The sequence below is a fragment of the Monodon monoceros genome, unplaced genomic scaffold (assembly GCF_005190385.1).
Source record: "Monodon monoceros isolate NGI ecotype Baffin Bay Population unplaced genomic scaffold, NGI_Narwhal_1 Super_Scaffold_18, whole genome shotgun sequence".
NCBI lineage: Eukaryota > Metazoa > Chordata > Mammalia > Artiodactyla > Monodontidae > Monodon > Monodon monoceros.
In genome coordinates, this window is record NW_021703774.1 from 42,124,367 (window position 1) to 42,146,411 (window position 22,045).

General features: G+C 37.8%; 1 protein-coding gene across 1 annotated transcript in view; it reads right to left on the reverse strand.

Moving 5' to 3' along the window:
* Window positions 1-22,045, reverse strand: part of PLA2G4A (phospholipase A2 group IVA) — a 153,025-nt gene that overhangs the window by 49,917 nt on the left and 81,063 nt on the right. Inside the window, exons 6-8 of the mRNA XM_029229716.1 lie at window positions 19,347-19,384; window positions 16,443-16,584; window positions 3,481-3,617 (exon numbers count right to left, since the gene is read on the reverse strand). Coding sequence (XP_029085549.1) covers window positions 3,481-3,617; window positions 16,443-16,584; window positions 19,347-19,384 — 317 coding nt within the window. The remainder of the gene's footprint in view (window positions 1-3,480; window positions 3,618-16,442; window positions 16,585-19,346; window positions 19,385-22,045) is intronic.

Genomic DNA, 22,045 nt, shown 5'->3' on the forward strand with positions numbered 1-22,045 from the left:
GCTTTGTCTTACATAAAATTCTCTTTTGTGATCACAGAAAACTTTACAGGAGGTCCAAGCCTTCTCCAGATATTTCCATATTACCTAATTTGTGCCAGGTAATGGTCATGTATCAGCAGAATATAAAAACTTATACAACACAAGAGTGTACTTTCTTTTTCCAAGTGTTTCTGACTTCCTTCCTTTGAACTTTCTACCTTCTCACCTATAGTGTTTGAGAGAAAATTGTTAATATGAATCATCCTGACCACCTTTTATTTTGTCTCAGGAAGTGTCTCTTTTCTCCATGGTTAATAGCTTCACTTGTGCTTTTTATCTTGTCCTGTCCTGTCTCTGCCCGAATCTCTTTGTATCCAAGATCCATCTATTTCTTTATCTTCTATCTATCCCTCTACACTATTTCCTTCACCTCAGACTTCTACAAAAATGCTCTAGTCTTTTATATTCTGAAAACAAAATAAAACAAAAACATTTCCTGGGTCCTATATTCCCTGTCTTGAAATAATAGATGGCTCCTACTAAGGTTCACATTCCCACCTTTCTTCCTTTCATCTCCTATTCATTTCTTATTTGTAATTTCATGATCAAAAGTGCCCTTCATTTACTTTATCTAGTAATTTTCACTAAAACCATGAAATCTCCAAACCCAGTTCTAAGCAAAGCTTCTCATAGATTTTTCCTCTATTAAAATACCCACTACTTTGTGAAGCACTCCCACACTTGACCTCTGCAAACTCATCTTCCCTTGATTCTCTCCTCTGATGGCTACTTTGCATTGTCCATTAGGGTTTTCTTTCTCCCTTCCTTCCTTCCTTCCTCTCTCTCTCTCTCTCTCTTTCTCTCTTTCTTTCTTTCTTTCTTTCTTCCAGTAAGTTTTTGGATGTTTTGAAGAACTACAAATTAAATTATTGATGGTAATAACTGAAGTGGTAGAAATTGGTGAAATTACCAAGGGAGGATGTGTTGATATAATAGAACAAAAGGCAGGTCCTGGAGGGAAGCTCATTTTAAGGAAAAAAGTAGTGGAAGTAGAAAAGACAGCTATGAGGAGAGAGCAATCAGAGAGGATGGGGGGGGAAAGGCATGGTAGGAGGGATTTGAAAGAGGGACAACTGAATGTGTGAAATATCTCAACTCCCAACTTCATCCTCCCTGACTCCCCTCAAAAAGTTGAGGAGAATAAGAACTTCAAAAGACACCATTATATTTGGAAATTATGTGGCCTCTTGGTGAAAAATGATTGTAGGATTTTAGGAGTACATGGATTTTAAGGAAATAGAATAACTAAGAAAAGGCTTCAGCTCAGTGCTTTGTGACCACCTAAAGGGATGGGATAGGGAGGGTGGAATGGAGACTTAAGAGGGAGGGGATATGGGTATATATGTATACGTATAGCTGATTCACTTTGTTATACCGCAGAAACTAACACACCATTGTAAAGCAACTATACTCCAATAAAGATGTTAAAAAAAAAAAAGAGATAGGCTAATTCTAAAGTCAACTTCCTGCAACATTAAAATGTATACATTTAAAAAAAAAAAAAGAAAAGGCTAACCTTTGAGGAAATTAGACACTGAAGGATAGAGCAGGAATTGAAGGTGGCCTATAGTATTTAAATGATTGGCCTGTAACATCTAAAATTCTCTTAATTACATTTTGTAGGACTTGTTTTCAGAACCCTGAGGGGATCTTAGATGTTTTCCCAAATCTATAACCAAAGCAATGACTGCAGCTCTAATTAAACACAAATATACACTATTACACCACTAAAATAGCACTCAAGGCCTGGTCTTTCTTTGTTAGATGAATTTAAGAAAGCAAGCTTCTTGCAATGTATTAGTCAGTGATGGATCACAGGGATCTAAAAACCAGTGAATACAGATAAAGAAAACTACCTGAAGAGTAATAATAAAATGCTTGAATAAGTGAATTAATCTAAGGGTCCAAGTTTTTCCATCACATTCATATTACTCATTAAACAGGCAGGTGCATGCTCTTTCCTTCAAAGGAAAGAATAATGATGGGCTACACCTTTCTTTCAAAAAAGACAAATCATTTTGAGAGTACATACAAAGAAGGTGGCAACCATGGTTCTAAGTTTTTGTTTTTTAGTTAAAGAAACTGGTTCAAAATATTTAAGAAACTATAGACTCTTTAAATATGAATCTCTATGTAGAACAGGGGTCCCCAACCCCCGAGCCGCGGACCTTAGGAACCGGCCATGCAGCAGGAGGTGAGCATTAGGTGAGCGAGTGAAGCTTCATCTGCCTCTCCCCATCACTGGCATTACCTCCTGAACCATCTCCCCACCAATGGAAAAATTGTCTTCCATGAAACCGGTCCCTGGTGCCCAAAAGGTTGGGGACCACTGATGTAGAATATATAGCTGTCCAAGAGAAGGTTCTGGTTTAGTTGAAAGAACCTAGAGTAGGGGATCGAAATCCTAAGTCTATATGTTGGCTCTGCTTCTGATCTTGGACAAATCACTTGCCTTCTGAATCATATTTTCTTTACTTGAAAGATGAAGAAACTCATAGCCATCTCACAGGATGAGAAGACACAGAAATTTTAAAATATAGACATATATAATATATATTATTATATATATTGTAATTATATGATATATACTTATATAATACATATGTTATATATTTATGTATAATAAAATATTATAAAAGATAAGTTTTATCATGGCTGAGTGACTAAAAGGCCTTACAAGCCAATATCAGAGGTTCTATGATAAGGTGATACTTTTATTTGAGACATCTAAGCAAGGACTAAATATATGATTTTCAATATACTTATTATGTGAGGTAAGCAAACCAAAAAGTACATAGTATTGTCTTTGAAAACGTTTTATAAATATATTCTTGAAAAGGCAAATCTACAGCATACAAATATTATACATGCAGATGCTTTAACTGTCTCTAAATTTAGCTGAGCTTAGATACATTTAAAGGATTAATTTCATAATTAGATATAAATCAGTGAAATTTATTGCCTTTCTTCATTCAAAAGTTGTTTCCTTCTTCTGTATACTGAGGTATCTTGCATTTCATTCTATTTGCCTTAAAGAAGAAAATGAATACCTAGCGAATCATGTACTTAGACATAATCGCTGCAAGATTACAAATCAGTAAATTATAGGAAGATTAAATTAATTATGGGTGGAGTATGTTATTCCACTTCTGAGATATTTCTATAGAATTATTTCAATTGACCTATTTTTTTGTTTTATGTTTAACTACATTTTAAGTCACAAATGGGCTTAAAGGGAGCAAACTTATGACAACAGTCATCATTAAGTATGAATTTGCCTTAAAAAATATTTTTAAGAACAAATTACTGCATCAAGCTGGAATATTTCAGTAATTTGAAGTTAATATCAGTTTTCTAAATTCTCATTTCTTTTCTAAGTTTCAGGTAGATAAATGCTAAGGATTTAGGATGATAAAACTAAGGTTTAAAATGTATACTAACCACGTAGATCCAGAAAGACCAGCAATGTAGGTAGCGCAATCTAAAATTCCTGATTCGTACAATGCCTTCATCACACCGGAGAATCCTACCATGGCTCGGAACCCCCCACCTGAGCCCAGTATGGCCACCACAGGCACCTGGAATGATGAAACACAGAGATCATTTGTAAAGTAAAATCATAAAATATGTCATTTTCATTTCAGTTTTTCTATGTCCCACATTTGGTAACAAAGAATTGTAAGTTCACTCATACCTTGATAATATCTAATTGTTAAAAAGAAGAAAATAGGGCTTCGCTGGTGGCGCAGTGGTTGAGAGTCTGCCTGCCGATGCAGGGGACACGGGTTCGTGTCCCAGTCTGGGAAGATCCCACATGCCACAGAGCGGCTGGGCCCGTGAGCCATGGCCACTGAGCCTGCGCGTCCGGAGCCTGTGCTCCGCAATGGGACAGGCGAGCGCACCGCAAAAAAAAAAATAATTCAAAAAAGATAGAAAAAGCGTCGTAGAAGCACAAAAAAAAAAAAAAAAAAAAAGAAGAAAATAATGTTTCACTTAAGAAAATCAAGAATTAATGTCTATTAGAAAGCAGACATTATTAAAATAGCCAACTAACTCTGTTTGATAGCAACAACAATCCTTTATATTTGCTTGACTCCTTGCAGTTTGGGGCTTGCTTTTGGGTGTAGTTTTTTTTTTATTCGATCCGCTCAAAATTGCTGTAAAATGAGCAAAAAAGTATTTGCTCATTTTTCAGATGGAAGTTCTGAAAGGCTGCTATTACTTGTGTAAGATCTATTAGCTGGTAATCTGCAGTTGAGTAAGCACCTTGCCTTCTTGGTCCAGAATTCTTAGCACTCCTTTGTGCTGACCCATTTCAAAAATATGCTGTTATTTAAGCCATCAAAAAGAACTTAATCAACTACAAAAAAACCTACAAAATTTATTTCTTCATTCTTTAATTCATTCATCAATCTGATTAAGTGGTCTCTATGTTTCAAGTATCCCCAGGGTGGATCTGGGGAATACAGTTAATTTAAGTGAGGCAGAAATGTAAAAATAATTATGACAACAAGAAACACAGGAATAGATGATATTCACTGAGCTCTTATTATCTGGTAGGAACTGTTAGTATATTACAGAAATTGTCTTATTTAATCTTCACAAAATCATTATGAGGTTTCCATTTTACAGATGAGGAAACCAATGCACTTAAAACCAAGACCTTGAAAACTTTTTCAGGGTCATGCAACCAATAAATAGCAGAGTTGAGTCAAGGGTCAAACCCCAGGCTCCTGGTAGCACACCTTACCAAAGTCAAATGCTACAGGCTGGCAGTACATGAGGTCTAGAAGATGTGGTCAATTTCAGTCAGAGGGATTGGAGTGGTGGAGAAAGTTTCACAAAGAAGAAACCTGAGCTTGATGTTAAAGATGCACAGTTATTCCGTAGGGAGAGATGAGGGCAGGGAAGGAGGCTGTTCTGGAGATGGGAGAAGCATAAGCCAATGAAGAGTTTTTGCAGTAAAATAGGCTATCTGTAACGTGACTGAAATGCAAGGGTGTTTCTTTGAAGAGGGAGATATTGTCATTTTCCTTGTGGTCCTGAACCATTATTGCCTAAGAGACCTGGTTGTTTCCCTATACCCAGCAGTTCTCAAAGTGTGCATAGTTTTTAGGGGGTCCACAAGGTCAAAACTATTTCCATAACAGCAGGAAGATCTTATCTTCCTTTTTTTCATTCTCATTCTCTCATGAGTGTACAAAGGAGTTTTTCAGAGACTACATGATGTGTGATATAGCAACATTTGAATTTAAAAGCAGATATGAGAATACACCTGCATTGTGTTCCCAGCACTTGGATCCTGACTCTTGGGTGTCACTCACCAATGTGACTGATATATATATATATATATATATATATATATATATATATATATATACACACATAATCATTATTTTAGAACTAAAAAGATGAAAAAGGCTATAGAAGTCTTTCATAGAGAAAGGGAAGTCTCTAGAGGTTAGGTCTTATTGGAGGTAGAACAGTGAATAGTAGGACACCTAGCACTAATTTCCAAATTCAGGGCTCTTCTCTAATACTCAGTGGCCATCAAATCAGATGCAAATTGAAGACCTCATTAATGAAAACACAGTCTACCAGTTCAGTGCAATGCAGCAATTTAAATGGCTTTGAACCTGTGTATGTTCAGATGAACAGAATGCTCTCAAACATAGTTTTAAAATTGTAAATAAAGTAAAATATATAAGTTCTTAAAAACTTCTATGGAGAGGGAGGAAAGCTAAGATAGGAAACTAAAGTGGGTTATAAAGTGAGCGAATGGAGTATAATATAGTATTAATATTAAGAGTAGTTGTAAGGAAGGCAGATTACAAATCAGGAGAAGGAGGAGGGATTTCGATTAGGCCTTGAATGAAGGCTTGAGCATAGGCAATACAATAATAGTGATAATAATAGTAAACCATTTATTGTTACTATGTGCCAAACACTGGGCCTAAGGTCAGGCCAAGATAGGCACAAATAAGAAAGGGTATGTGATTTTGAGATGAAAAGACCAGCCTTCTTATTGCAGCAGGAGTATACTAGGGAGTTGGGAAAAATAAGACTATGAAGGGCTTTAAGGGGAAAAGAAGTCAGAGGGGATTTTAAGCCTGTTGATTTGGTTACTTGCAACACTAACATTAAATCCAATACAAGTCAGGTAGTTCAGAGTAAAAAAATTCTTAGTAACAGATTACACTGTTTCATTTCAACATATAACACACAACCTGTGCTATTGTTCAGAGAGAGATTTCATAAGAGAAGTTGGAAGATTGAACATAAAACCTCTTTAATCCTGAGAAAACAACTCCCCAGATGTCCTTCTTCATGTGCCAGTAGCCCAACACATACTTATGGATGACTATTTTACGTTAGGAATTTTCTGGAAACAGCCACTTATTAAACCGGGATTCATGTGTTATGTAACCCATTGTTTTCATTATTGCTTTACACTAATTCTTAAAGAGGGTTTTCAGGTAAGATATTTAAGTCAGAAATTTGGGTTGCTATCAGATGAAAGAAAGTGTCATACTATTTGTACATAAAACTTGAATAATGAAATAACTGAATGACTGTATAGATTATAATTTGTCCTTTATTTATTGCACATGAATTAATCTGTTTTTATGCATCATTTAATTCTCACAACCCTATGATATATATATTATTACCATTTTATATGTATAATTTCTGGTCTATTTCTTTTTTTTTTTTTGCTTGCAGGATCTTAGTTCCCCAACCAAGGATTGAATCCGGGACCCAGGAGTGAAAGCCCAGAATCCTAACCACTAGGCCATCAGGGAACTCCCTATTACCATTTTAAAGATGAAGGAACTGAAACACAAAGAAGATAATTTTTCTGCTGTCTCAAATCTAGAAAGTGGTTTCTTGCAGATTTAAAACCAGGTCTGTCAGACTCCAGAGCTTTTAATTCACTCTGCTCCATTCTATCTCTGAAAGCTTCCCCTACAACTAGGGGGACCTAGGTAAAGAAAATCCTCTTTGGACTCTTTACTTATATGTAAAAATATTGGGTAGAATGAATGAACTTGAAGCTTTTTGCTACTGGTAGCATTCTAGATTCTATAACTCATACAGAATATGAATTGTTAAACTATAAAATTATAAATGTTTATTAACTATAAAAAAGAAAGGGAAATTAGACTTATGAAGAAAATTTATTTCATTTAATCTTCTCATCCCTCATTGGGAGATTGGGATTGACATATATACACTAATATGTATAAAAGAGATAAGTAATAAGAACCTGCTGTATAAAAAATAAATAAATAAAATTCAAAACAAAAAAATCTTCTCATCCCTCAAAAATCATTATTATTTTCACGTCTCAGAAGAGGAGGTACAGAGTGCACACGTATAATACCTTGTTCACATCCAGATTGGTGATAACTCTTTCCTTTTCCCCATGCTCTTTCCTTTTCCCCATTATTCAGAAAGAAAAGAGTAATCTTTATCAAGAGAAACCATTTGACATTTAGCTAAATTACATTTCAGATTCATGTATCACTTCAGATGATAGCACAATGTTATGCAATAAGCAGACTAACTTCAGATGTTTTAATAGTGATAGTTATTCTGAAATAACTTTCAAAGAATAACTGAGGACTTATAAGGTGCAGCTGTTAGTCCGGGCTTTAAATCTTAAAAAATCAAACAAATTAAAGTTGCCAAGAGTTTTTAGGTTATATTTAGATTTAAGTGCACCAATATTTGTGTATAAATGATATCAATGAATATTTCTCATACTTTTCTCATACGATTACAGGAAATGAATTTTTATTTACCAAATATGCCGTTTTGATTAAATTATCTTCCTGCGTTGGCTTGCAGATATTATTAATTTCCTCCCTCACAAAAGAAAATTCTAAAGTGCTCAAGGATTTTTTTTTATGTTTTCATAGATTTTAAGTTCTGACAATTATATAAAGACTTTTGCCTCCCTGGTTCCTGTATTAGTCAGGGTTCTCCAGAGAAATGGAACCAATAGGTAGGTAGATACATAGGAAGGTAGGCTATCTAACTATCTATCCATCTATGGAACTGGATCACACAGGTGTGAAGAATGACAAGTCCAAATTTGCAGTATGGGACAGCAAGCTCCAAACTCTGGAGAGTCAATAATGCAGTTTTAGTCCAAACACCAGCAGGCAGAGACCCAGGAGAGCTGATGCCTCAGATGAAGTCCAAGGGTAGTCTGCTGGAGAATTCCGTCTTGCTTGGTGAGGTTGGTCTTTTTGTTCTATTCAGGCCTTTGACTGATTAGATTGGGGCCCACCCACATTATAGACGACAACCTGATTATGTAAATTTCACTGACTTAAATATTAATTGCATCAAAAAACATTCTCCAAGTTGATGCAAACTGACCATCACAAGTCCACCCCTTCTCAACTCGGCAGCCATATACCTCTCCTTCAACCACACTTAATATCCAAAGAAAGACAATAACAAGGTCATACTCCTGGCTAACATGATACAGATATCCTGTGTACAACTGGAAATGCACTAATCCTTTCCCCAGAAAAGGATACAAAGTCCTTAAACAATGCTTATTCTTCTCATTGATACTTCATAACTTAAATATGAATCTGTTTTTGTATTTCTGTGTGTACATGCACGCACACACACACACACACATATTCATAACAAACTAAGGAAGAAATACTCATGGCAAATACAGTCTCATTTCCGTAACTGGTCATCTGGTCATAGTTGGTATTTATAGCTACCTTCTTTCACTATCCATTCTGTATTTTCTTTGCCTTCAACAAGCACCTCAGCTGGTGAGTAACCAAATCTTCATTCCTGAAGGGTCTGGGTCATTAGTAGTCCTTCCTGGATTGGGTTCTTATAGTTTTCCATTGACTTAACTCATGGCATGATAATACTAAGAGACACCACAGAGGATCTCTTGTATTCCAGACATCCTCTTCATCACCTCCACCTTAGAGGAGGAGCCCAATCTCCCCTTAATAGTCAGAATCAACCACCCCAGCCAAGAGAGTAGCTCCCTTCTTTGCCTGTTGGTTCAGAGGCATGAGAAGCCCAAAAGGTCAGGCAGCAGTATTAAATTACAGTTCAGTAGAATCATTGTTCCACTTCTGGTGGAAGCATTCCTTCCTTCACAACTAAGACCTCTAAGTCAGAAGACTATAAGGTCACACAGACAGGAAATGAATATTTTGCTAGTGGGTCACTAGGGGTAATAGTGAGTGGTGCCACTCCCACTTCCACTCCTGGACCCATGAATCCTGGGGATAAACAGCGCCAATATTGGATGCTGAGTCAGAGCATTTACAGCCTCCTGGAGAACCGTGTTCCAGCCCTCCAGGATATTGCCACAGAGCTCACACTATAACTGAGTCTTCAAAAGGTATTCTACCATTCTATCAAGCTAGTTACTTCATGATGGTGGAGAACATGGTAAGGCTGGCAAATTCCATGACATGGCCCGTTGCCATACTTCATTTGCTGTGAGGTGAGTTCCTTGATCAGAATGCTGTGTGGAATATTGTGACTAAGGCATTTTGTATATCTATAGGTGGTAGTTTTGGCAGAATCCTTGAGCGCAGGGAAGGCAAATCTGCAACCAGAATAAGTGTTTATTCAGGTAAAAACAAAGCATGCCCCTTCCAGGATGGCAGAAGTCCAGTGTAATCAATCTGCCACCAGGTAGCTGACTGATGACCCATAGGAATGCTACTATACTGGGGACTCAGTGTTGTTGGGGACTCTGATGCTGGCCAATTGAGTGCTCAGCAGCTGCTGTAGCCAGCTCAGCCTTGGTGAACGGAAGACCGCGTTGCTGAGCCTTGCAGCTGTCCTCTTTCAAGTGGTGCCTAAACAGTGTGTACAATCACCTCGAACAAGGCCCAAGTTTTCTCTCCTTTTGTCAACTGATCGTAGGGATCTCCCCCATGAGGCTCTGGGTGGAGGATGGAAAAGAGAAGGCAGTGTAACAGGAATGGGGAACATGGACATTTGGGCCACTTCTTCATGGAACTTATTTGTATCTTCAGGGCCTGTTTAGCCCAATTTCATATACTCTACTTCCATCTGATGATGGAGTGCATCTGTGCACACCCAATTTTATGGCTTGGTGGGTCAGATAACATGATGGTCAGCTCCGGTCACATGATAACTTGGTCACCCATGGTTAAGCATTCAATCTCTACTATGGCCCAGTAAGCAGGCCAAAAGCTATTTTTCAAAGGACGGTAGTTATCCACAGAGGATGGCAAGGCCTAACACCAAAGGTGCCTATGCTGCAATTCACCTACCACAGCATCCCTATCCGCCACACACACTTCAAGCACCAATGGATCTGAATGGTCATATGGCCCAAGGAGCAGAGCAGCTTACGCAGTAACTGAGTCCTGTTGGAGAGCCTTCTCTTGCTCTGGGTCCCATTCAAAACTAGCTAAGGGGAGTTCAAACTGTTTGCCCCAAAATGTTTACAATCTAAAAGGAATAAGAATTGACACAGCAAAGTGCTATTGTCATAATAAAGGTGGAAGCAAGAGGAAGAATATTGTAGATGAAGAAAACAGAATAAACAAAGGAATAAAAATTCTTATTGACAACTCAAGGTCGATTTCTATTACCTCCTGCAGAAACTGTTTTGCTTTGCCTCCCCCCTGTCACTAGACAGTCTCTTTTTTCTCTAGTTTTTCACTTAATTTATCTGACAAACTTACATACAGAATAGCACTCTATATAATAGATTATATTATTTAAGGACCACTTTATACTTCTATTTTCATCCAAAGCTATCTAATTGTATATTCCTTATATTCTGCCTTGACAGGAAACATTTCCTCCTTTATTCTTTGATGAAGTTTGGAGTAAAATTTCCTTCTCTCATTTCCCTGCTATTCTAATTCCTGATCTGAGTGCCCCAACCAGCTTTGCTCCATTTATGGTCAGTTACGTGGGGACATGAAAACTGTAAAGCAGCATTTCACTTCACAGAACAGACTGTAATCTGGAAACTACATCTGACCAAAAGCTATTTTGGAACAAGAAAATGTAAAAGAAGTGGCCTCTAAATAACCCTAATATATCAAAAATTCCCATGCACACAGTGTTACAGATCTTACTCATAGGAACGATCTCAGCCCTTTATTTATGAAGAGATTATACTAATCAGAGACAGTGTTCTAGCAACAAGCGCACTTATCAGATTTTAATTCCACAACAACAAAGTTGAAAGAGAAAGGGGTGATTTGAAGAAATTACTTCAAGGGAATATATAGAGCATGGGGAAATGGTAGTTGATTGCAAAAGCCACAGACATGAGAGCACTTAAATCAGTTCAGTCTGGGCAAAGAATTACGTTTTTTAGAACGACTTACATCCATTTTATTAAGAGTAATTTTTTTTAAAGTCTTAGTACTTAAGAGAAGAAACTCTTGGATTACTAGAAACCTTAACTATTTAACTAATTCATTATCCAAGTAGGAAAGCTAAGGTTTTACTGAATTTGACATTGCCCTGGGGTGTTACGTAACAGCAACACCCATGTATTGGTTTAATAGCTACTATCGTGTTGAGTAACGAAGATGTGCCTTACACATTGTTCGGGCTGCTTAGTGCTCATCCTTTTAGCTGAATGAGAGACATTGTCTCCATTTTTCAAGTGAAGTAGAGGAAAGAAGCAAGGCGCCCAAATTCCTACTGCCCAAATTCATTCAACATTTTAATTTGACACTGATGTCCTAAACTGGATGCTGCAAACCATTTGTTGAAAACTGGGAATAAGACAGGCACCGTCTCTGCATCGAGAATTGAGTAGGGCTGTTCTTAGACAGCAGCCTGCTCCTCCTTACCTTCAGGAGGCCAACCAGCCAGTAGTGAAAGTGAAAGTGAAGAAAGTGAAGATCTTGGCAGGGAGCAAGGGAAATGGGAGTTTAAGAGGCCCTTGGCCAAGGAGAAACACAAAATAGGAAAATGATATTTGTGTTATGGGAACGGGTGGTGCTGAATATATCTAAACGGATGATTTCTGCCAAGAGAAAAAAATGGCTCGACCAAATCCGAAACAACAACATCAAAAGTTTTAATTTGAGGAATGACTTCCAAAAACATGAGTTTAATATTTTTGAAGACTAGCCCAGAGAAGAGCACAATTACCTCATTCTCCATCTGCTGCAGAAAAGCCAATCTGTATGAATATTAGGCCAAATTTCATTTTCCCAGAAAGATTCCTTTCCACAGAAGGAGGAGTGCCTGGGAGGTGAGGCAGAAACTTTCCTTTCGAAAAGGAAAACCTAAGACCAAAGGCTACTGGACGTCTGCGCCAATATGCCCCACAGACTTTCTAATGCAGCCATTCAAACTGGGATCTTTTCATCCAAGCCTTCTCTTCAACCTGTCCCCTCCCTAACAACCTGATGCAAGTGTTCCTCAGTTGTGAGCCCCTGATGCCTCTCTAGCGAAGCCATCCCCTGGCTGAAATGCCAAGCCACTGCCTGCACTTGTGCTCTGACCCTCACAACACAAGATTTCCCTAGGCTTTGCCACGAGTCAGGAGCTGAGCTGGTGCTGGGAATATAAAGGTGAAAAACACAGACACTGCCATGGTCCTCATGAAAATTATATTCTAATGGAGAAAAAAAGACGTTAAATGAGTACCTATACAAATATTTTTAAGTACGATTGTCGGAAATGCGCAGAAGATCACGTGCATATTTGTGCTATGAAAGAACATGACGGAGAGACCTAACTTGGACCTGGAGGGAGGGAGGAATGGATGAGGAAGACTGTCTGAATAAGTGACATGTTCACTGGTTCAAGAATGGGAGGCTGGCATAGAATAGGGAGATCAGCTGGGTGCCTTGTGTCCACCCAGAGGGGTGGGATAGGGAGGGTGGAAGGGAGATGCAAGAGGAAGGGGATATGGGGATATATGTATACGTATAGCTGATTCACTTTGTTATACAGCAGAAACTAACACACCACTGTAAAGCAATTATACTCTAATAAAGATGTTAAAAAATAAAGCATGGGAGGCTGTTAGTTAACTGAAAAGGGGGTGGGGTGGAGGGAAGGAGGGGAGGGCGAGGCCTAGGCAGATAGAAGCAACAATGCATGCAAGAGCGCCACCTGGGAAGGGTTCTGCAGAGACCTGGAACGAAGAGGCACTTAGAGGGAGCGTGGGAGATTTGAGATGAACCAGCAACACATGAAGCTGGAGAGATGCTGTGAGGCCAGTCCTAAGAGCAGTGGAAGGATTTTAAGCTTGGCTTGGATAGAATCATATTTGTGTATTGTAAAGATCACTCTGAATTCAGTGTGAACAGAAAGTGGAAAGAAAGAGGACAGGTGTCGGTAGAACTATAGAGACCAGAGGATTTTGTGTACAGATTCAGCCATGCTTAGTGTGAGATGTTAAGAATACAAGTGAAGGAATCAGAAAGAAGAGGTATAGATATTCGGGTGTGAATCTCAGAAGAGAGATTCTAGGTTGTTGATATACGTGTGAAAGTTCTTAGCCCAAATGTGCTGGGTGACACATGGAAGGGAGAGAAAATTCTTAAGAGGGGCTAGGGCTGAGTCTTGAAGAACTCACATTTAGATAATGCACAGAGGAAGAAGATCTGGCAAAGGGAACCAGAGAGGCATGATGAAAATAAAGGGAAGACAGTAAGGGAAGGGTAGTGAATGATTAAAATAGTAGGAAAACATGAGTCATTTGCAGCTACAGAAATTAGGGAACACAGGGCCAGAAGATCCTTTGCATTTGTTAGCTGGTACCTGTGACTAGTAAAGCAGCTGCTGTAGAGTCATGAGGGCAGAAGCCCGAGGAAAGCAGGAAGTAGAATGAGATTGTGTAGGAAACTTTGGAAAAGTTTGTGAAGATAAGGAGAGAAGCAGAGCGGAAAGGAGACGGGAATGTACATTCCATGGGGATTTTTTTGGTTCCTTTTTTCTCTCTCTATATCAGAGTTTAGAGCAGGAAAATTTCATACAAACATGGAGGCAGACAACAGAGGTGGGGAGCAGCCTTGGGAGCACTGGACAGTTGCTATGTTGGGGCTCCTAACGGTTTGCAATCCATATCTGAGATGATGTGACTCTGGAAAGAAAAGGCGCTGTTTCCTCCATTGAGCTCAGAGGGAAGTGGCAAAGGGTAAGCCCGGGTTATGAAACATGTCAATCCTATGCCAAGAAATGAAAGATCTGTCACCTGACGACTTTTAATTTCTCTAATTAGGAGGCAAGTCTATCAGCTGTGAGGGAGGAAGGGGGTGGATCAGCAGCTGGGAGTGAAATAAAAAGCATTTTAAATAAATGGAAAGCAACTAGGCTGGGAAACACTGAAACGGCCAGCATGGGTCTCCCAAATGAAGTTGACGGCCATGAATTAACAGAGGTATCCATTTCCATCACTGTTTCATCTGCTGAAATGGCTTTCTCCCCAACTAGGCTTTAAACTCACCAAGGAAAGTGACTGTCTGGTATTAACCATTTCAGTTTTATTCACCTCAAGTTCCCAGCACAGTGTCTCAACAAATGAGAAATGGCAGAAATCAAAAAAACTTGAAATATCATTTCTCTGCTCCAAGGGCATAACAATGCCAAACAAGGATGGGGACAAAAAGATGGTGTAGAATTGCTGATGGAAGGTTTACTACAGAAAAACAAACAAACAAACAAAACACCCAAAAAGACTTCCCAGGAAGCTAGAAACTTCTGAGTAATACGTACAGAAGGATGTGTGTCTTCAAGGACTCATCAGCCGGAGACAATAAGCAACCACAAGATGCGTGATTGAAGAGCAGTCTCTATTTTTTTAAATAGAAGCTTCAATGGAGGTTTTGCTTCTCCTCCAAGCTTCCTTTTAGCAAAAATCCCCATCAGCAATATTTTACCTTAGAGTTTGCTCCCCTAGTACCAAAAGCCACTCCAGAAGCCCAGACTGGCTTTCGACCCCTGCTACACCCACCTAGAAACACATTTAGAAATGTGCCATCACATGTGAGACAGGGGTACCTATCTGGCCCCCTTACTCAGAATTTATTTCTCATTTCCAGTGGCATTTTGTCCTTAATCTACAGTAATCTTTAATCTCTGGTCTGTGGGTACATGCATGGGGGTAAATATATATGCTTATCAATAGATATAAAATATATATTGACTTACACATTTAATGAAAATATCTTTCTAAAAATAAATTATGTTCATCTAAAATATTCAATTAACAGAAAAACTCAAAGAAATAAGTAAAAAAAAATTACCTGATATGCCGCTAACAAGAAATTTCATTATTATCATTTGATGAGCATCATTGCAGCAATTCATTTTTTTAATTTTGTTTTATTGAGGTATAATTGACATGCATTATATTAGTTTCAGGTGTACCACATAATGATTTGATATTTGTATGTATTGTGAAATGATCACCACAATAAGTCTAGTTAATATCTCTCCCCACATATGGTTACAAAATTTTTTTCTTGTGATGAGGACTTTTAATGTCTACTCTCTTAGCAACTTTAAAATATATAATACAGTATTATTAACTATAGCAGCAATTTATTTTTGTAGATTTCAGAAAGAAGGATAGACCTATGGATGGATGGATGGGTGGATGAATGGACAGGTAGGTAGGTAGGTAGATAGATAGGGAGACTGACACATAGATACATGAGTGAAGAGATAAATGAATAGACAAATAGACAAAAACTGGATTGTAGAAATACAAGTTACTGAATAATAAATGCCATTTACTGTGCTGGAATTTAAGGGAAGAAAAAGAAATTAAAGTACAATTGAAGGACTGTACTTTCAATATTTGTTGATGAAAATATTGTAATTTTAACATCTCTCTATAATTAAGATTATGAAAATATTAAAATGTGGAGGTTATTGTTTTAACTAGTTGGTCAATTTTGGATGATATCTTTTCACTTCCTGCTATGAAATAGTAATAATTTGAAATATTTCCTTTTATCTCCCTATTCACATCTTTTAAGAACATTTTTTGTTAATTGTTGTCATTAAGATTTACAACATTTTGCTCTTGTTCAGTAATGATACGTCCCACAACTGTTTAATCTTAGTCTGTATTAAAATGAATTCAATGGTCATTTTATATCCTTTTATAGGTTAAACTTTTCTTACTAATGAAATGAACATCTTGTGCATCAGTCTGCCTATTCCTCTTTTAAAATCTACATCTGATAAATATTACCAAATATGGGCAGCATTTGTGATGATCTTCCTCAAAGAGTTTCTGTTTATGAAACACTTACCTTATCTTAAAAAGATAGAGAAATAATGCTTAATCTCAATATTGTCACATTTGGGTGGAATTTGGGAGAAAGTACAAACAAAATTATTATTAAGTTGCAATATCATTTGAAAAATTTCCAACTCACATCACGTGTAGAATACAAGCCTTCATTATTCTTTGGACCCAGGAGTTTCTTCATGTTTTCCTTTATGTTTTCTTTTCTCTGTTGTCGGAAAGCTTTCTCCTGGTCACACAGAGCCATACTAAATCGGAGGTCTGGGGATGAACTGTATATAAAATAGAGATCATGAACCAATGTCCCCAGTAGCCTTGTATTTTACATTATACATTTAGGTCTAAATAATATATAGAGTCACTTTACAGGTTTCTAATTTTTGTATAAATGCTATCAACTGTATGTATTCTGCAAATCATTTTTTTCCATTGAACATTTTGTTTTTGAGATTCATCTGTGTTTATAAGTAGAACTAATTCAAATATATTTACTATTATGGAGTATTTTCATTATATAATTAGAGCACAATTTATGTATCCATAAATATTGACATTATGTCCAATTTTTTTTAACTACTACAAACAGTACCACCACAAACGTGTATACATGTGGAAAAAATTCCTATAATACATGCTCTTTAGGAAGAACACCTCACTAAATCATCACAATGGATATAAAGTACTTTTCTTATTTTACAAATGAGTAAAAAAGTAATTAGAAATCTTTCAACTGTTAACAAAATTAGCAAGTAGATATTTAAATCCAGGGTTTCTCATTCTGGAACTCATGTTCCTTGTAATGTACTATGTTGATCATTATCTTACATTAAGCACGAGAAGCATGATTTTTAAAAGATCTACAAATAAAGCAATTAACATAGATTTTAGAAGATATCAGTACAAAAATATCTAAAAGAAAATTCAAAATATGTTGAGCAATTTTATAAATATAGTAACAGACGTATGGCTTGTGTGTGTCTTCTTTTATGTACTATCTTTAACTCTCTAATTTCTTTCCTGATTTTATTTTATATTTAATGGAAGACAGTCCATGAAAAATTGAGTTTTTCTTTAATGAACATTTCATTTTATTTATTTTATTTTACTTTATTTTATTTATTTATGTTGGCTGTGTTGGGGTCTTCGTTGCTGTGCGCAGGCTTTCTCTAGTTGTGGTGAGCGCGGGCTACTTTTCATCACAGTGTGCAGGTTTTTCATTGTGGCGGCTTCTTTTGTTGCCGAGCACAGGCCCTCGGCACTAGGGCTTCAGTAGCTGTGGCGCGTGGGGTCAGTCGTTGTGGTGTACGGGCTTAGTTGCTCCATGGCATGTGGGAATCTTCCCGGACCAGGGATTGAACCCATGCCCCCTGCATTGGCAGGAGGATTCTTTTTTTTTTTAAATGGATCTCTACTGGAGTATAACTGCTTCACAATACTGTGTTAGTTTCTGTTGTACAACAACGTGAATCAGCCCTATGCATACATATATCCCCATATCCCCTCTCCCTTGAGCTTCCCTCCCACCCTCCCTATCCCACCTCTCTAGGTCTTCGCAAAGCAACAAGCTGATCTCCCTGTGCTGTGCTGCTGCTTCCCACTAGCTAACTATTGTACATTCGGTAGTGTATATATGTTGATGCTACTCTCACTTTGCCCCAGCTTCCCCCTCCCCTCCCCCGCCATGTCCTCAAGTCCATTCTCTATGTCTATGTCTTTATTCCTGCACTGCCACTAGGTTCATCAGTATCTTTTTTTTTTTTTTTTTTAGATTTCATATATATGTGTTAGCATACGGTATTTGTTTTTCTCTTTCTGCATTACTTCACTCTGGCAGGCGGATTCTTAATCGCCACGAGGGAAATCCAACATTTCATTTTAGAGTCAAGACAAATTAACATATAAAAATAGGGTTTGATTAAAGTTCACTGTAAATATATAGTAAATTGCTTCTGGACCTATGTATACATTTAGCTGAGGTTTTTTTTTTACCTACATTTTTTTGATAACTCTGCTTTATTAAAGCATAATTTTGTCCTAATTACACCAGTGGAGATCATTTCCCATTAAAACAAATAGCATTATTTTCATAGTCAAGTAACAAAAATATTTCTAATCTCATGCCAAAATATACCACTTGTAAGCAAGAATCGATGTAATTGAAAATAACACAACTAAAAAAGTTGGACTGTCCTTTGATACATGCTGACATATATTGAATGACAGTAGTAATTTATGTAATAATTTTTTAAGTTGAACCAACATTTTCTGGGGATCAAAACAAGAGAAATACCTAAACCCAATGTCAATGTATCCATCATCATTCATTTAGCAAATCATAAGAAATGAGAATGCTACATTAATTTTGTGATGTTCGTGTAAATAAAATGTGTACTAGTAACTCTGGTAAAACCCACTTCAACAGGGAAGTTCAAAGAGATGCAGAGAGGTTAAGACAGGTGGGATCTATCAACCTCAGCATGAGGTCAGAGATGAGCTAATTCTCAAGGCAGGCCTGACTCCCCTGAGACTCACCATATGAAAATAAATAAATGAATTTTCAACATTCATCTTTGGAGACCACTTTGAAAGAGCAACACACATCATGGGACTTAACCATTTGTTTTCCTGATGATCATTATGAACAAAGTCTCAATTTTCAGTTTTTCCTTGTATAGTTTCCTGTGTATGTTCACTGTCATATTTTTTAATACCTATCTGAATCAGCAATGAAAATAGGCTTCAATAGCTATATTTATTTCTATGGGAATATATATTTAACTTGAGGAAGAGCCCCTTCTAAAGGCTCTTCTTCTGACATTTATGATTTAACTACCAAACTACTGGAAAACTAAGCAAAGAATATTAGTTTTTCTTTTTAATACTGTAGTTATTAGGAGAGAGCTAAAAAAAACCAAAGTACATTTAATGCATTTTTGATACTCAAAGGTGTCAGAGTTATTTCATATATTAAAAGTGTACTCTTTAACAATTAAAATCAGTCAGTGGATCCATCCAACGAAATAAATGGACTTACCAAACTTCAAGAGACATTTCCAGAATCATTTCAGTGACCTAGGATAGATATATTAGTCAGATTAGGGTCATAAAATGGAAGTGTATTATATATAATGCAAACAAAGTCAAAATAATTTTTGAGTGACAGATTATTTTTAACCTAAAAATATACTAAAAATAAATGTAACATAGCTCCATGAAGACCCTAAATTATAGGTGTATCTCAATAAATAAATTTTTGCTATTTTTCATGAGATAAGCCTACTTTCTACATCATTTGTGCCACGCGGCATGTGGGATCTTAATTTCCCAACCAGGGATTGAACCTGTTCCCCCTGCAGTGGAAGCACAGAGTCTTAACCACTGGACTGCCAGAGAAATCCTGTAAGTCAGCGGTCCCCAACGTTTTTGGCACCAGGGACCAGTTTTGTGGAAGACAATTTTTCCACAGATTGGCAGGGGGGATGGTTTTGGTATGATTCAAGCGCATTACATTTACTGTGCATTTTATTTCCATTATTATTACATTGTAATATATAATGAAATAATTACACAACTCACCATAATGCTGACAGGAGACGGAGCTCAGGCAGTAATGCGAGCGATGGGGAGCAGCTGTAAATACAGATGAAGCTTTGCTCACTCGCCTGCAGCTCGCCTCCTGCTGTGTGGCCTTGTTCCTAACAGGCCACAGACTGGTACTGGTCCATGGCCTACGGGTTGGGGACCCTGCTATACATCATTTTAACAACCATAAGAATTGTCTTGGCATGGTTGTTTCCCTTCTTCATTAAAAAGAAGCAGTGTATACCAAAGTCATTACTCAAATATCGTAAAAACTTCCTGAGATCTAAAAATATGAAGATGTGTATTCATTATTCTGGGGCTGTCTGGGCCTCAGAATCAGAGGCCAAAGTTAAGGAAAACCTGGGTGAAAATTAACGCGCATTTGTGACAAGTGCAGGCTATAGTAAACTGAAGACAGAATGCCTATCCAAGGTGGACAGCAGGACCCAGGGGCCAATCAACTGTGGTCAGCTTAAGAAACATCTACAAATGGGATGTGGGGCTCAGGTTATTTTTTCAATACTATATGAACCAACCAAACTTATGGGAGGAATCCATCCTGTCAGTGGGCCAATTTGGGTTTAATAAAAAAAAGAATTACTAATATCCACAGAAAAAGGGGTATTAAAAGATGTCTTTCCAGAGGCTATAAATCTGTTGTATAGAAAGGACTTCTCAATACTATCCCTGCCATTAGTTATGAATAATGTAACTTTAGATTGTTGAGAGAACCAAATGAGAAAATGTTTCGACGCTTCCTGCACAAGTGTAAGATGGTGCTATTATTTTTATTACATCAGTTACCATAAGAATATAGCTAGAATGAACCTGTTGAATACCTTCAAATAGAACAGAACTAGGATATGCCTCTTAAAATGGGAAGAGGATATTTTTTGAGCCAACATAAAATGCTATAGATTATTGGCTTTTTATTTTTTGGTTTCAGGGGATGGAAAGAAATAAACTAGAAGGAGCTTTCCAAAATGTTAAAATAAGTTCATGGATAATTCTCAGTACTGAATTTTAATAGTAAGAAAAAGGTATGGAAATTATCTGTCCAAAAATTTGCCTTTCCCACTAAATCGTAAGCTCTGTCTTAAATAGGTCTCTACTACATGTTCATTGCACAGTATTTGGCATACAACATACAATCAATAAGTATCCATTGAATTATTGTGCATGTGTGTGTGGAGCGGGAGCACATCAGGCATCTTTTCCTGTCAAGAAATATCTCATTGGGAGATTGGTTCAAGATGGCGGAGTAGAAGGACGTGTGCTCACTCCCTCTTGCAAGAGCACCAGAATCCCAACTAACTGCTTAATAATCACTGAAAGGAAGACATTGGAACTCAACAAAAAAGATACCCCACATCCAAAGACAATGGAGAAGCCACAATGAGACGGTAAGAGGGGTGCAATCACAATAAAATCAAATCCCATAACCACTGGGTGGGTGCCTCACAAACTGGAGAACACTTATACCACAGAAGTCCACCCACTGGAGTAAAGGGTCTGAGCCCCACATCAGGCTTCCCAACCTGGGGGTCTGGCAACAGGAGGAGGAATTCCCAGAGAATCAGACTTTGAAGACTCGTTGGATTTGATTGCAGGATGTCTACAGGACTGGGGGAAACAGAGACTCCACTCTTGGAGGACAAACACAAAGTACTATGTGCATCAGGACCCAGGGGGAAGGAGCAGTAACTCCATAGGAGACTGAACCAGAGCTACCTACTAGTGTTGGAGGGTCTCCTGCAGAGGTGGGGGGTGTCTCTGGCTCACTGTGGAGACAAGGACACTGGCAGCAGAAGTTCTGGGAAGTACTCCTTGGCATGAGCCCTCCTGGAGTCCGACATTTGCCCCAGCAAAGAGCCTATAGCCTCCAGAACTGAGTTGCCTCAGACCAAACAACAAACAGAGAGGGAACTCACTCCATGCATCAGCAGAAAAGCAGATTAAAGTTTTACTGAGCTCTGCCCACCAGAGCAACACCCAGCTCTACCCACCACCAGTCCCTCCCATCAGGAAGTTTGCACAAGCCTCTTAGATAGTCTCATCCTCCAGAGAGCAGACAGCAGAAAGAAGAACTACATTACTACAGCCTGTGGAACAAAAACCACATTCGCAGAAAGATAGACAAAATGAAAAGGT